This window comes from Leucoraja erinacea, chromosome 1 (genome assembly GCF_028641065.1).
Source record: "Leucoraja erinacea ecotype New England chromosome 1, Leri_hhj_1, whole genome shotgun sequence".
Taxonomy (NCBI): Eukaryota; Metazoa; Chordata; class Chondrichthyes; order Rajiformes; family Rajidae; genus Leucoraja; species Leucoraja erinaceus.
In genome coordinates this window covers 4,305,733-4,321,070 of record NC_073377.1, presented here as the reverse complement: position 1 = coordinate 4,321,070, position 15,338 = coordinate 4,305,733, and the positions used below count along the sequence as shown (strand labels likewise).

General features: G+C 45.2%; 2 protein-coding genes across 4 annotated transcripts in view; one reads left to right on the top strand and one right to left on the bottom strand.

Moving 5' to 3' along the window:
* ctnna2 (catenin (cadherin-associated protein), alpha 2) overlaps positions 1–15,338 on the bottom strand; it is a 1,403,856-nt gene that overhangs the window by 975,909 nt on the left and 412,609 nt on the right. The window lies entirely within an intron of this gene.
* On the top strand, positions 407–3,520 carry lrrtm1 (leucine rich repeat transmembrane neuronal 1). Of its 2 annotated transcripts, none has more exons than XM_055645189.1 (2): positions 407–1,224; positions 1,371–3,520. In XM_055645189.1, the coding sequence occupies exon 2, from the start codon at positions 1,532–1,534 to the stop codon at positions 3,107–3,109; it is 1,578 nt and encodes a 525-aa protein (XP_055501164.1). In that variant the 5' UTR covers positions 407–1,224; positions 1,371–1,531; the 3' UTR covers positions 3,110–3,520. The 2 variants fall into 2 exon arrangements, with proteins under 2 accessions (XP_055501164.1, XP_055501080.1); XM_055645105.1 differs by having other exon boundaries at positions 1,367–3,520.

Sequence of the window (15,338 nt, the reverse complement as noted above, 5' to 3'; positions counted from 1 at the left end):
ATCCACTCCCTGCAAGATTTGACCATTTGCATCGCTGTCGCCACTTCAAGGGGGAGGGGGGGTGGGGGGTTGAAGCCAGGGGAAGGTAGGGCCTATCAATTGCACCGTGTTTTAACCGTATTCACCACCTCGCCTTCAGGGTTAACCCTGCCTTTTACATTATTAAACGAACCTTGAACAGGTAAAAAGTCAGCCGACAATTAGTAAATTATTTCCACTATTGATAGCGCGAGTTGTATCTGTATTTTACTTTGCATAAGCTTCGTACTTTTGCAGAATGGAGGATATATCGTCGAAAACGCTCAGAAACAACGTCGACCGGGGGTGGGTGGTGGGGGAAAGGAGTTTTTTTTTTCTCTCCTCTTGCAGTAGCAGATTCTCGCTCCGCCGGATTCTTTGAGCCACTTTAAGTGTGCAGGAGTGCATTTACATCGGTCAATGTGCACGGAAGATACAATGCTCTCTGTATGGCTGCAGGGAAAACACTATCCGTTTCTGCTTCATTAAAACGCTGCTTTATGCCCACCCCTTTCAATCTGACCATGTTTGACATACCACTGGGAAGTCTGAACGATCATGAGTGGCTTACGACATTCTGTCAACACTCAGCACGTCTGCCTGCTCTCGCAGTGCAGTACTCTGTTAAAGGGAGGTGAGCTTTGCTCCGCGATCCATCTTGCTCTGAGCATCACCTAACAAGCAAAGTGTACCGGCGGCTGCGGCGGCGGCGGCTGCGGCGGCGGCTGCTGCTCCGTAGCTGGGGCAGCGCGACGCAGTCATCGCTGGCTGTCGGCGTTGATTAGAGGTCACACCGGCCAGTGGTCGTTTCAAATCATGGCACGGTAATTCAGACTGACGGGGTCCGAAACGGATTGTTAACGCGAGGGGGTTTAAAAAAAAAAAGAAGTGTTTTGGGGCAACGCGTCGCTGGCGGCCAGGAGGGAGGAGGAGAGACGGTAAAAGGCGGCAGCTGTATAAAAAGCCCGGAAACTTAAACATTGCACGAGTCAGCTGGAGCTCCGAGTTGGGGAGACCTCGTCCGATTCGGCTCTTCCGCGGCGAGATACAGACCGAGGTATTGTGAGCCGGAGAGAGAGAGAGAAAGAGAGAAGCATTGGATTCGCCTGCACTAGGGTTTTGTTAACACAGCCGACAACATAACTAGTGTGGACATAAAAAAAACGATTGACTCAATGGAGCCTGTCACTGTGTGGAAAACGATGGGTAAGATTATTTTCGTTTGAATCCTTTCATTAAAGCAATCTCCTTGCAGCCTCTACAATGAAAAAAGATCAATGATACTTAGATTTCTTTTTTTCTTCTTTTTTTTCAAACTCCTTCAAACTCAACCCTGGATGTCTCCGAGGCAGGGGATCTCCACGCGCGAGTCAGAAAAAAACCCAGCCCTGAACACTCGGTTCTCGGCTCCACACAGAAATGATGTAAAAAACTTTGGCGATTGAGAAGACATCGTCAAATTAAAGGACACACAGGAAACCCCAGCGAGAGATTGGAGGTATCATCGTTGCTCATGGATTTCCTTCTTGTGGGTCTCAGTCTACACTGGCTCCTGAAAAAGCCTTCAGCGTCGGTTGTGTGTGTGTTGGGCGCCCTGCTGGAAATGTTACCCGCCGCTGACAGTGTCTGTGCCCAGCAGTGCCGCTGCGATGGGAAGCTGGTGTATTGTGAGTCGCAGAGCCTGGGCGAGATGCCGCACAACCTGTCTGGAGTACAGGGTCTGTCGCTCCGATACAACAGCCTGTCCGAACTGCACGATGACCAGTTCGCCGGCTTGCTGCAGCTCACGTGGCTCTACCTCGACCACAACCACATCTACTCGGTGGACCCCAATGCCTTCCGAGGTCTGCGCCGGCTCAAGGAGCTGGTGCTCAGCTCCAACAAGATCACCCAGCTGCCCAACGCCACGTTCAGACCCATGCCGAACCTGCGGCATGTGCACCTGTCCTACAACAACCTGCAGAGCCTGGAACCCGACCTGTTCCACGGACTGCGCAAGCTGCAAACGTTGCATTTGAGGTCCAATGCACTCAAGACAATCCCGGTCCGAATCTTCCAGGACTGCCGGAGCCTGGAGTTTCTGGACGTCGGATATAATCAGTTGCAAAGCCTGGCGCGGAATGCTTTCGCCGGCCTGTTGAAACTGACTGAACTCCACTTGGAGCACAATGACTTGGTGAAAGTAAACTTTGCTCACTTTCCACGGCTGCTATCTCTGAGAACCCTCTACATGCAGTGGAATAAAGTCATCATTGTGGTGAACTCCTTGGATTGGACTTGGAACCATCTAGAAAAACTGGACCTCTCCGGAAATGAGATTGAGTTTATTGAATCTTATGCCTTTGACGTTGTGCCTAACCTGAAGATACTTCAGTTGGATTCGAACCGTCTGACCAGCATCGAGCAGGCAATTCTGGACTCCTGGAAATCCCTCTCTAGCATCAGCCTTTCTGGGAACAGCTGGGAGTGCAATCGGAATATATGTGCTTTGGCCACCTGGCTGAGCAATTTTAAAGGGCATCACGAAGGCAGCTTGTTGTGTGCCAGCCCTGTCCACACCCAGGGCGAGGAGGTACTCGACGCCGTGCATGGCTTTCACATATGTGACGATCCGGCCACGGGCACGGCGACAGAGTCAGGCGTGACCCTGGTGGCGGGCACAGACCAGGGTGTGACAGTAATCAGAGATGCTTCCAGCATGTACGCCACGCAGGACACAACGGGAGTGAGAACCACGGAGTTGATCAGTGCCACCGGCGTGCTTTCTCACGACCAGCAGGAAAATACCATTCACGTTCACAAAGTGATCACGGGCACCATGGCGCTCCTCTTCTCCTTTCTGATCGTGGTGCTGGTGCTGTACGTCTCGTGGAAGTGTTTCCCCGCTGGCCTGAGGCACTTGAGGCAGTGCTTTGTGACACAGCGCCGCAAGCAGAAACAGCAACAAACTATGCATCAGATGGCCGCCATGTCCACACAGGAGTACTACGTGGACTATAAACCCAATCACATCGAGGGCGCTCTGGTTATCATTAATGATTACGGATCCTGTTCTTGTCATCAACAGCCAGCCAGGGAATGTGAAGTCTGATTTTATTTTCCTCTCTCCTCCAAATTCCCCCACCCTCTCCCCTCCCTCCCACCTCACCCCTCACCAAAAACTGGAAGTACAACTTGGGGACCTACTGCAGTCAGTGACAACACTGGGTGTGAATGAATTACACTGTACTGATCCCGAGAAACCTTGCACCGGTCTCTTTCACAATTCCAAACACTATTTAAGCTTCAACGCGTCTTTAAAACCTTTCAAACATCCTCTGTTCGACTGTCATTTGAAATTTGTAAAGGATTAAAATGTATATGTAACTTCCCACCAGTCTCTTATGATATTAAGTCCACCTGTAAGAACTGGGAATAAGAGAGAGTTCACGGCTCGTCAATGATGTAAGTTAATCAATTTTGTAAACTATCCTGATTTAAATAAATATTTAAAAAAATGTTAGTTACAGTATCGGAGTCGAGATTAATAGCAACAATATGAGGCAACAGGCGAGAGAAAAATTGCTCTTTAGTCTTTCGGTTTGTGATTTTTTTCCCCCCCTCTCTCGGGTCTGTCGGTTTATTGCAACAAGCAACCCTCTTTGAGCGTGTGAAACAAAACCCCGCATTTTCTGCAGGGCGAGTGCAGTACTGCAAAGCCTTCGGTGCCTCTATCCGTGACTGTGAAGGGTCAGTAATTAACAGCGCACAGGAGATGTGCGTCCGTGGGATGGGACACGCGCTCCTTTATCGTTCTCTGGGCGCGTGTCATTAAACGTTGCAGATCACGGACAAGGCAGGGCACAGAGTGGTGGTAGCGTCTCACTGCGGTGACTGACTAATTTCTACTCACAGTTCAGGGAATTCAACCGTCGAATCCCTGCAGGCGAACAGAAGGGCTAGAACAAATAAGTTGTTTAACACCAGTATCTGACGGGGGGAAATAAGGGGAAGCGCTGGCGTGGAATGTGGACGCTTGGTTTATTTTGAGTTTGTGGGTTAATTAAAATCATAAAACAGCAGTACTTTAGGAAGTGCACGTGTATCAATTGCTAATTTATAACTGTTAACAATAATTGCACTGTTAATTTGTCGAAGACACACAGGCTGTAGAATGCCAAATGCAACCGGATAGAGTTTGAAAAGTATATTTTATCAGTTTTATTTTCACGTAAAATAATTATATCCACCCCCTCCAGAAAAAAGGGTCTTGCAATCAAATCCTGACATGGATTTTTTTTTATTTTACATTTACAATTAGATGAATTTCAAGTATCATACTAAACAAATATCAGACCTATTGAGACTGAAAAAGGTGAAAGTTATGTTGCCTTCATCCTCTGCGTTCTGTTACCGTCCTCATCTCTTTCTCACTTCTGTGGGAAAGCGACGCTGGAGGTTTTTATTTGGTTCTTAATTTCATTTCCACTAGCTTCAAAATGCCATATAGTCCTAATTCCTGGAACCAATCTTGTCTTCCTTTCATGGCTAACGCCACTCAGAAGAGTAGCGCTAATCTCCCTGACACCGCTCCATGTTGACACATCAATTATTTTCCCAGCCCTGGTTGCTCTCGTGAAATTTTAGACAACATCACACGCCAGAGACCGAACAACAAGAGACATTTATTCCAAAATGGCTTCACTCTGGAGCCAAAGTTGGCACCAGTCTCGCCAGGGTTGCTTACTGTTCAAGCTTAACACATCACCTCTCTCTTTATTTGTCAAACTGAATATTTGTTTCTCTCTGTTAACTGCTTGCCTATCCGCCTTCTTTTCTCTAGTCTTTGCCCATTTCCTGGCCACTGCCCCCAGTCCTCAAAATACAGGCATGCTAACTCTCATAGTGCAGGCAAAGGAAAGTGCCACGTTTAACGGTCACTTACAGAGTGCTTTCACGGCTAACATCGTTAAATTAGATTTACTGGATAAATCATTGTCGCAAATATAATTGTCCACAAATTAAAACAAAACAAATCTTTTTTTTTACTAAATCCAATAGCCTGTTTAAGTGAAATTGTTATTCTGTTATCCATATAAAACAAAACTCAATACCGGCATCTACTGGCGAATGTTTTCTTTGCGGGCATTTAAAAGTTGACAAGGAATTTGCTTCTTCTTTTCAAACCTGCATTTAGAGTTTAAAAGTTGTTAAACACGTGAGATCATTTGGGATGAAAAGGAAAATATTTAATAGGAAGCTGAAGGGTATTTGTTTCGCAGAGGGTTGTGGATGTGTCTAAAGAGCTGCCAGAGGGAGTGGTTGAGGCAGGTAAAATAACAACATTGAAAAGATGTTTGAACAGCTACATGGATAGAAAGGGTTCAGAGGGAAATGGACCAGGCGCGGGCAATTGGGATTCGGTATCCTAGTCGGCATGGGGGAATTAGGCCGCAGGGTCTGTTTTCGTGCTCTATAACTCAATGAATCACGCAGTGAAATCAAATCCTGGTGTACAAAATGTTAAAACGCCCTCCAACTACAAATAATGTGTTTATAATATAGCGTCTGTGTATCTCGTGGTCTAGATAATATGTAATCGCTTAATTAAAAAAAAACTAATCTTCCCCACAAAACCGCCCGGCCCACTACACCCACGATGTATCCGTTCTGATGACACAGTGTGGAGGTAAACACTAATCAGAGCACTGCTGGGATCAATGGGGGAGATTCAAAGAGGAATGGAAATATAATAGTGGAAGGAGTTTCGCCTTATTTAGTAAGGGAAATGTGGAAACGTTAAAATTTTAACCAGCTGTTTTGTTAATGTGTTAATATGTTGTAAAATACATTTTCTGTTGACACAAATTGGAATTTGAAAAGAAATGTTTTCAATGAGTGAGAAGGACAGGAACGAACGATGTTATTCCCCCCCCCCCCCCCCCCCCCCCCCCCCCCCCCCCCCCCCCCCTCCATCCTTCCAATGCTGGCCGCGATGATATTACTGAACTCTTGACGTACAACACTAGACATTGCTAGCATTTCTAAATGCGAGCGCAGGAAGCAGTTAAAAGCATAAATCCGTAAAAAAATCTAGCTACCAAATTATTCATGAAAGGTTTAGCGATCACCACTTGTTACATCAAAGTGGCTTTCGTTCTTCTCATCAATTATTTTCCAAGCCGTGACAATAGAAAGAACATAGAACTTAGAACATAGTACAGCTCGGGTACAGGCCCTTCGGCCCGCAATGTCCGTGCCGAACATGATGCCAGGTTAAACTAATCTCTTCGTGATCCATTTCCCTCTATCCCCTGTATACCCATGTGTCTGTCTGAAAGCCTCTTAAACGCCTCTGTGTCATGTCGGCCCCAACAACCACCGCTGGCAGCGCGTTACAGGCACGTATTAAACCCAGAATCACAATATCTTGTATTCTCCTCCACGCAGGGGCTCAATACTAAGAATACAACGACATTATCAATAACCCAAACGAACGACAACCAGATTGTCCTAAACATCCGCCCTGCTTCACCAAAGGCCAATTTACCATTCCAAATTAGATACACAAACTCATATCTAACTCATCGGGACAGGCAACACCTCTGGACAGAAGGAATTGGTGACGTTTCGGGTCGACACCCTTCTTCAGCGTCACCCATTCCTTCTCTCCAGAGATGCTGCCTGTCCCGCTGGGTTACTCCAGCTTTTTGTGTGTCTATTTTCGGTTTAAACCAGCATCTGCAGTTCCTTCCCACCATTCCAAATTGTCGTGGACTAGACATGACTAACACTTGACCATACGGTTCTGTGCCCGATTTGAGTGATACTGTACTCGCCAGCGACATCCATGTCCCGTAATTAAATATTAAAAAATAGATTGTTGTCATTCTCTCTCCACAACCACACCTCTGCTACAGCCACAGTCACTCCAGGGCAGCTCCCAGGCGTTCCCCAAGGCTCCATACTCGGCCCCCTCCTCTTCATCATCTACATCCTCCCCCTTGGTCAGATACTACGCCACTTCAACCTGGACTTCCACTGTTACGCCGATGACACCCAGATCTACCTCGGCACCAAATCCCCCACCCCCCCCCCCCCCCCCCCCCCCCCCCCCCCCCCCCCCCCCCCCCCCCAACCTGTTTGGCAGCTATAAAAAACCTGGATGCAACATAACTTCCTCACACTCAACAGTGATAAGACAGAATTCCTCCTCATAGGCTCCAAAGCCACACTCAGCAAAATCAATAACCCCACTCTCACCATTGACGGCACCACTGTCTCCCCATCTCCCAAGGCCCGCAACCTTGGTGTGATCTTTGATTCCACCCTCTCCCTTGAGCCTCACATCCGCCATGTCATTAAAACCTCCTTCTTTCATCTCCGCAACATCGCCAAACTCAGACCCTCTCTCACACCTCCCGCTGCTGAAAGACTCATCCATGCCTTCATCTCCTCCCGACTGGACTATTGCAACTCACTTCTCCTTGGCATCAGCTCCACCTACATCAACCGACTCCAACTGGTCCAGAACGCAGCCGCCCGACTCATCACCCACACCAAATCCTGGCCTCACATCACTCCAGTCCTCAAACAACTTCACTGGCATCCCATCTCCCACCGGATCACCTACAAAATCCTGATCCTCACCTACAAAGCCCTCCACCATCTGCCCCCCCCCCCCATATCTCACTGACCTCCTCTCCCCATACCAACCCTCACGGTCCCTTAGATCCACATCAGCCGGTATCCTCTCCATCCACAAGTCCAACCTCCGCAGTTTTTGGGGACAGAGCCTTCTCCAGGCAGGGGCTCCCAGGCTCTGGAACTTCCTCCTCCAACTGATCCGCAATTCCGTGTCCCTCAACATCTTCCAGTCCCGCCTCAAGACCCATCTCTTCACCTCTGCCTATCCTTAGCCCCACGTCCCCCTCCCTTTTCATCTGTGCATTAATTGCCTCATATTGTGTTTTGAATTGTATTCTGTCTTTACTTTGTGTACTAGTCATGTCTCTACTATTTATTTCATTCCCCTTACATGTTTTTTCTCTACCTGCTAAATTTGTGTAAGGTGGCCTTGAGACTCTTGAAAGGCGCCCATAAATAAAATGTATTATTATTATTATTATTATTCGGTGTTAAACCCCTATCTGACCGAAACACAAGTAACCGCAGATGCTAGAATATTGAGCAAAACACCTGAATGGTGGAATAACTCAGCAGACCAGGCAGTATCTGTGGAGGGAATGGGTAGACGATGTTTCGGGACGATTTTTTTTCAGTCAGAACATGGGCCCCGTCCCGAAACGTCGACTGCCCATTCCCTCCACAGATGCTGCCTGACCCGCTGAGTTCAACATTAAACAGGGCAGTACAGCGCAAGAACGGGCCCTTCGGCCCACGAGGTCAGTGCAGAACAGGATGTCAATACCATCCACCTGTACATGATCCATATCCCTCCATTCCCTGCATACCCATAAGTCTCTTAAATGCCACGAACGTGTCTGCTTCAATCACCACCCCCGCACTGCGTTCCAGGCATTCACACACCACCATCCGTGTAAAAAAAGATTGTCCCGCTCATCTCTTTTAAACTTTGCCCTCTCACCTTAAAGTTATGCCCTCTAGTATTTGATTTATTCATCCTGGGAAAACATATTCAGACTGTCCACTATGTCTCGCATAATTGTATATACTTCTATCAGGTCTCCCAACAACCTCCGACGTTTTAGAGAAAACAATGCAAGTCTGTCCAACTTCTCCCAGTACCTAATACCCCTAATCCAACGCATAAATCTGGACAACCTCCTCTGCAATCTTACCAAAGATTGGTAAACCGGCCCGCTATCCCTGATGGCGACCAGCACGACACTACAGTGTTCCGCCCGTACTACGTGTTCTCCTCTCCATATTTCCCCATATCAAATTTTCTATGCTGGCAACATAATTTACAAGCTAAACGTTTCTCAACGTCCTACATTTTATGTTCTTGTGAAACAGAAACGATTGGAAATTTGCAAGGAATGTGTTGGCATTTAAAGATTGAGTTGGAAGTCCTTCATCAGAACACTAATTGTGAAGGGAGACATTGTTGAAGCGTGGGCTCGTGTTTACCCTACATACTAGTCGATGCCAACTCCATTAATTCCTTGTACAGTTGGTCACCATGTGGGCAAAACGCCACGAGTGTTGATGTTATCCTAATGCAAAATCTCGACCCGAAAGCTCAACAGTTCATTTCCCTGCACAGATACTACTCGCCACACTGAATTCCTCCAGTAGTTTTTTGTTTTGTTCCATATTATAAAATCTGAAATCTCCTGTGACGCCATATAAGTGTTTTGGTTCAAGATGTGGAATAAACTCTGAAACTATTCCTGATCCTGATTCCATCCAATTTTGCTGAAAAAATGACTCAGTATTGGAGTAACTCAGTAGGACAAGCAGCGTCTTTGGAGAGATAGATAGAAGAGAGAGGGGAGGGGGGGGGGAGAGGGGGGGGAGAGAGAGAGGGAAAGGGGGGGGGGGGGAGAGAGAGAGAGAGAAAAAGAGAGAGAGAGAGAGAGAGAGAGAGAGATTCTGTGATCTATCCATGCCAGATTCCAATAATCCAAGATTTTTGCAGCGGGATGACTGAACTGCCGAGGCTTTCAACACAATAAAAGGCCAGCACATTTTTCTAGTCTGCCTGCTAGCTGATTTAACCCATGTCCAGGGTTCCATACTCAATTTAAAAGAGCCATTACCGACCACTGTTCTGCAGCAGTGATTAATAATGATTTGCATCGATTGATTTTAATAGCGGGCATCAATTTGGATATTCAGCACGCGTTCAGGAATTGTCAAATGTCGGCAGTAAGGTGTGAAATAATGAGCTTAACTTGGACATAACTTGGAGCATAGTTTGGCTTCGGATTAATTCGTGTTCTTAACTGCCTTCTTGTACTCTTAATACTAGTTAGAGGCATGTTTTTAAACTGGCATGTATGGTGTGTTTAGTATCACGCTACTCCGACATTTTGCAGTGTGATCCTTTTCCATTGCCTCTGCCGGGACGGAAACAAGGTAGTGCCATTTAGAATATTAAGTCAATGTCGGTTTGCCACCTGTCTCTTCCCTCGCATGCAGCTACTCTTTGGGATCCCATGATATACTATTTACCATTTTGAATTATAACTGCGTGTTCGCTGATTGTACTTTTTAAAGCTAAGCGATTGCCCCAAGGAGAGCGGTTGCAGGCCACTCGTAAACGCACTGGCAGCTCAGAGAGAGGCACGTTAGCCAGACTCTGCCGGGCCCCGAGCTAAGAATTCCCGCACCTGTCTGGATCCCAGCGAGCCCACAGTGTGTGTCTCTGCAATCCCCATATTGCGAATGGCAGCTTGGTGTTCGCAGCTCGTCACTGTAGAACAGACAGAAACGTCCGTAAAGCCCGGCTCTCAAAACAATTCTGGGCAAGCGGCACAAGCTGCTTTGTTCACAGATGCAAGCGGTCCTGTGATTATTATTGCAACTGGATGAAACCTTCGGCAGAGATCTGATCTGATCTTTCACTCTGCAGCCGGAACGCTGCCCAGAAGGCTCTGTTTTTCTCTCTATGTGACCTACTCTCTCAGTTCCCTTCAACTTGAAAGCTGTTTTCATTGCTCACGGCATCCGCTGCTGTTCAACCTTCTCCCAAGTTCCCATTCCAACCTGTATTAAAACTGGAAGGAAGTCAGTCGTTGGCACTTTTCTCAACAACCAACTTAAACTATTTAACAATATAGGAGCAATACTGCCATCTGGTGCCTTGCCGTACGGCTTACACCGAGCAGAGTTTAACTACAGCGTGTAGATAAGGGGGCAAATGTAATCATCGCTCAATAATTTCCAATGACCAATCTTAATAATGTTCTTGCAAATGACTTTTCCATCTCAATTATTTATCGGACCTTCCGATAAATTTACTAATTTGAGATCGCCATCGTGATTATATAAAAATCCAATGAACCAATTAAGATGACACCACGATTTGAAACTGCACTATTTCCTGGCAAAAAAAGGGCACAAAGTGCCGGAGTAACTCAGCAGGTCAGGCAGCATCTCTAGAGAACATATAGAGGTGACGTTTCAGGTGGAAACCATCTGAAGAAGGGTCTCGACCTGAAACATCCCCCATTCCTTCTCTCCAGAGATGCTGCCAGTCCCGCTGAGTTACTCCAGCATTCCGTGTCTATTTTATATTCTCCAGAGATGTTGCCTGTCCAACAGAGTTACTCCAACACTGTCCTTTACTGTATTAACCAGCATATCCAATTCCTGGCTTCTGTATTTTCCTGGCAGTCCGTCTGTCACCATAGAAGTATAGCTAAAGTTCATAACAAAGTTTTCTTTCTTCAGTGTTTCATGTTAACTGCACATTTGGAATTAAAGTAATATTTTGGCCTGCTGAGAAAAACACAAATTGTGGAGTAACTCAGCTGGTTAGGGAGCATGGAAGGACATGAATAAGTGACGTTTTGGATTGGAACCCCCTTTCAACCTGATAGTGGAGGGGGTGTAGTAGCCTAGATAAACAGTGGGGCAGTACATAGAAACCTAGAAACATAGGCCATTCAGCTCTTCAAGCCTGATCATCATGGCTGATCATCCAACTCAGTATCCTGTACCTGCCTTTAGCCACAAGGGCCACATCTAACTCCCTCTTAAATATTGCCAATGAACTGGCTTCAACTACCTCCTGTGGCAGAGAATTCCAGAGATTCACCACTCTGTGTGAAAAATGTTTTTCTCATCTCAGTCCTAAAAGATTTCCCCCTTATCCTTAAACTGTGACCCCTTGTTCTGGACTTCCCCAACATCGGGAACAATCTTCCTGCATCTAGCCTGTCCAACCCCTTAAGAATTTTGTAAGTTTCTATAAGATCCCCCCTCAATCTTCTAAATACTAGCGAGTACAAGCCGAGTCTATCCAGTCTTTCTTAATATGAAAGTCCTGACATCCCATGAATCAGTCTGGTGAACCTTCTCTGCACTCCCTCTATGGCAAGAATGTATTTTCTCAGATTAGGAGACCAAAACTGTATGCAATACTCCAGGTGTGGTCTCACCAAGACCCTGTACAACTGCAGTAGAACCTCCCTGTTCCTATCCTCAAATCCTTTTGCTATGAATGCTAACATACCATTCGCTTTCTTCACTGCCTGCTGCACCTGCATGCCTACTTTCAATGACTGGTGTACCATGACACCCAGTACAAAGCCAAGCACGTGATAGGTTGTGATAGGTGAGTTGGGGGGGAGGGCTGGGGTTGATAGGCAGATGGTTGGACAAAGACCAGAGATGAAACATTTAAAAAGTGTGAGATAAAGATTAAAGCGGCATGAATTGTAAAGCCAGATGAAAGGATATAGGCAGAAGGGGATGCGGATAAAGGGGGTGTGAAGCAAGTGGGGAACAGGGCGGAGGAAAAACATTTCACTATTACTGATGACCACATTTCGTATTGCTGTACCCTACATAATACTGTATTCGAAAGAAATACAGAGAGAAATCAGAAATGTCTTATCTTCAACCAATTCAGGAAAACATATCGTTGCTAATAATATAAATGAAGCTTATATGCTTTTAATTTTAAGATGTTTGACTAATAGCCTCAATCAGTATTTCTAAGTTTTCTTGAGTGCTGGAGTGTACCCAGCAAATAAGGGACCCCAATAACTATTTTCACGGTAAAAATTGCACAGCTGTTAATAACTCATAGACATCATTTTATTCCACATATCCCAAAATGCCTGAAATGCAGGTTGTTTTGATCATTATTTAACAGCTCAACCTCCATCTTGTTAAGCGCCAAATAACAGGCTAGTTCATTGTTCACCTTCAGTATCCAGATGTCACAGCATCAGGTCAGCTGAAACCACATTCATGCTGTCTCAAACAGCAGTATCCAAGGAGATACCATGCAGAATATTAAACGAGCTGTCAGTTAACATAGCTGTATGCTGTGGGAGTAAAAACTATAACATGCACTTGGCATATTAAGAACAGAAATCTCACAGTGCCATTTACCTGTAGCCTGCTTAATGTCAATCAGGAAATAATTTCTTCATCAATTGATACATGTGCTTTAATTCACTGCTTATGGAACAGGAGTGGACCCTACATCCTCCCCAGCCTCCTCCACATCAAATTAAGGCCAATCTGAATTTCAGATTCAATTCTTTTGACCTGCCTGATTCCCATGCAGTCGAAAAAGCTCTCAACCTAAAATATGCCTCATAATTCAGCATAATTCACAGCAAGTTTAGAGAATAACAAGATGTATAATTCTCTGTGAGTAGAGAAGTTCCTTCTCAATTTAGGAATGAATGGAAAAATAGTGGAATTAAACAATTTATCCTTTCAAGCCTTCTGCACCATAAAAATCATAGTTTTATCCACAATCACAACACCATATCCTTGGAGAATTGGCCCGACCTAAAAATCCACGTTAATTTTCATCCTGACCCATTGAGTTCCTCCAGCAGATTGTGTTTTGTTCAAGATTCAAGCACGCGCAGTCCCTTGGGTCAACATAATCTTGAATTAGGGTCCCAACATGAAAGGTTGTCAGTCCATTTCCCGACCCATTAAATTATTCCAGCAGTTTGTATCATGCTCAAAATTCCAACATCAACAGTCTCTTGTGTCACTGTATTCTTGCACTCTCACTGTATTCTCTAAAGTATTTCACATCTTGAAATCTAGGTATTTCTTTCTTAAATATATTCTGTGGCTTGATATCCACAGCCCTCTGTGGTAGAGTTCACTGTCATCAGGGGTTAAAAAAGTCTCCTCGTTTCAGTTTTAAATGTCTTACCCCATGCTATCATTATTATGGACAGCCCCATAACTGGAAGAAACATTGTTCTTCCATTCAGCCAGCCAAACTGTGTCAGATTTTAGAATGTGTGACTAAGATCTTCTCTCTTTCTTCAAAACTATAATGAACTTATGGCCAAGTTGATCTAATATTGTGTGAATGCCTATTAGAAATTTCTATACAAAGGAGACAAACAATACTCCAGGTGTTGTCTCACCAACGCCTTTGAAAGATGTTGCTTGCTATAATTGTCAAAAAAACAAACAGTATTTGCCTACATATTACACACGTTAACGCATCTTGTACACAAGCAGTGAAATCCACATGGAATTTCATCTGAGTAAATACTTTTACTTTGAGGCACAACAGACTGCAGATGCTGAAATCTGAAGCGAAAAAGGAGAGCAGCTGTAGGAACTCTGCGTGCCAGACAGCATCTCTGGAGGGAAATGGACAGACAGCATCTCAGGTCAAGTTCCTTCATCTGGACTTTTATTGTGACCTAGTTTTAGATATTTACTTTCAGCTAGTGGTTTGTGCGAGAGCAGTTATCTATGTTTTTTCCACGTATTGTCCGATTCATAACTTCCATGCTTATATATTGCAGTGAAGGACCACTGAATGCTTTGTAGGTCAGATTCCAATGTATCTGACCCCTCACTCCATCTATGGACTCATCTGTGAGTTCAGGGCAGGTTCCGTTGTCCTGAGCCGAGGGGCCAGGTAGCCCCTAGATATTAGATCAACCTGGCCCAAGATTTCTTATCTGGCTTCTCCACTATACACATCATGGTCCTGTTTATTTGAATAGATTCAAGAAGTGAAGTGAATGTAAGTCATTTATTTTTCATTCCATTTTGTATTTGCTTGTAATTAACTGATATCTTAACCAAATTTACATTTAACTATATGTATTCTTTCATTTTAAATTATATTGAAATGTTTAATTAATTTAATTAATTCCATGCACCACAGTTGTTCTAAACATATGTTTGAAGGAGGGCATGGAGGGATTTAGATCACGTGCAGGCAGAGGAGATTAATTTAACCAGGCATCAGGCTTAGCACAGACATTGTGGACCAAAGAGCCTGTTCTTATGCTGTACTGTTATAGTCATAGAATCATACAGTGTGGAAACAGGAACTTCGGCCCAACTTGCCCGCACTGACCAGCATGTCCCATCTACACTGGTCCTACTTGCCTGCGTTTGACCCATATCCCCGTAAACCTGTCCTATCCATATACGCGTCTAAATTGCTTCAGAAATGTTGCAATAGCCCCTGCCTCAACTGCCTCCCCCAGCAGCTTGTTTCATACACCCACCACTCCTTGTGTGAAAAAGTTATCCCATAGATTGCTATAAAATCGTTCCCCTTCACCTTAAACGTATACCCTCTGTTTCTCGATTCCTCTACTCTGGGCAAGAAACGCTGTGCGTCTGCCTGATCTACTCGATCTACTGTGAATTAATTTAATCTTCAGAGGCATGGTAGC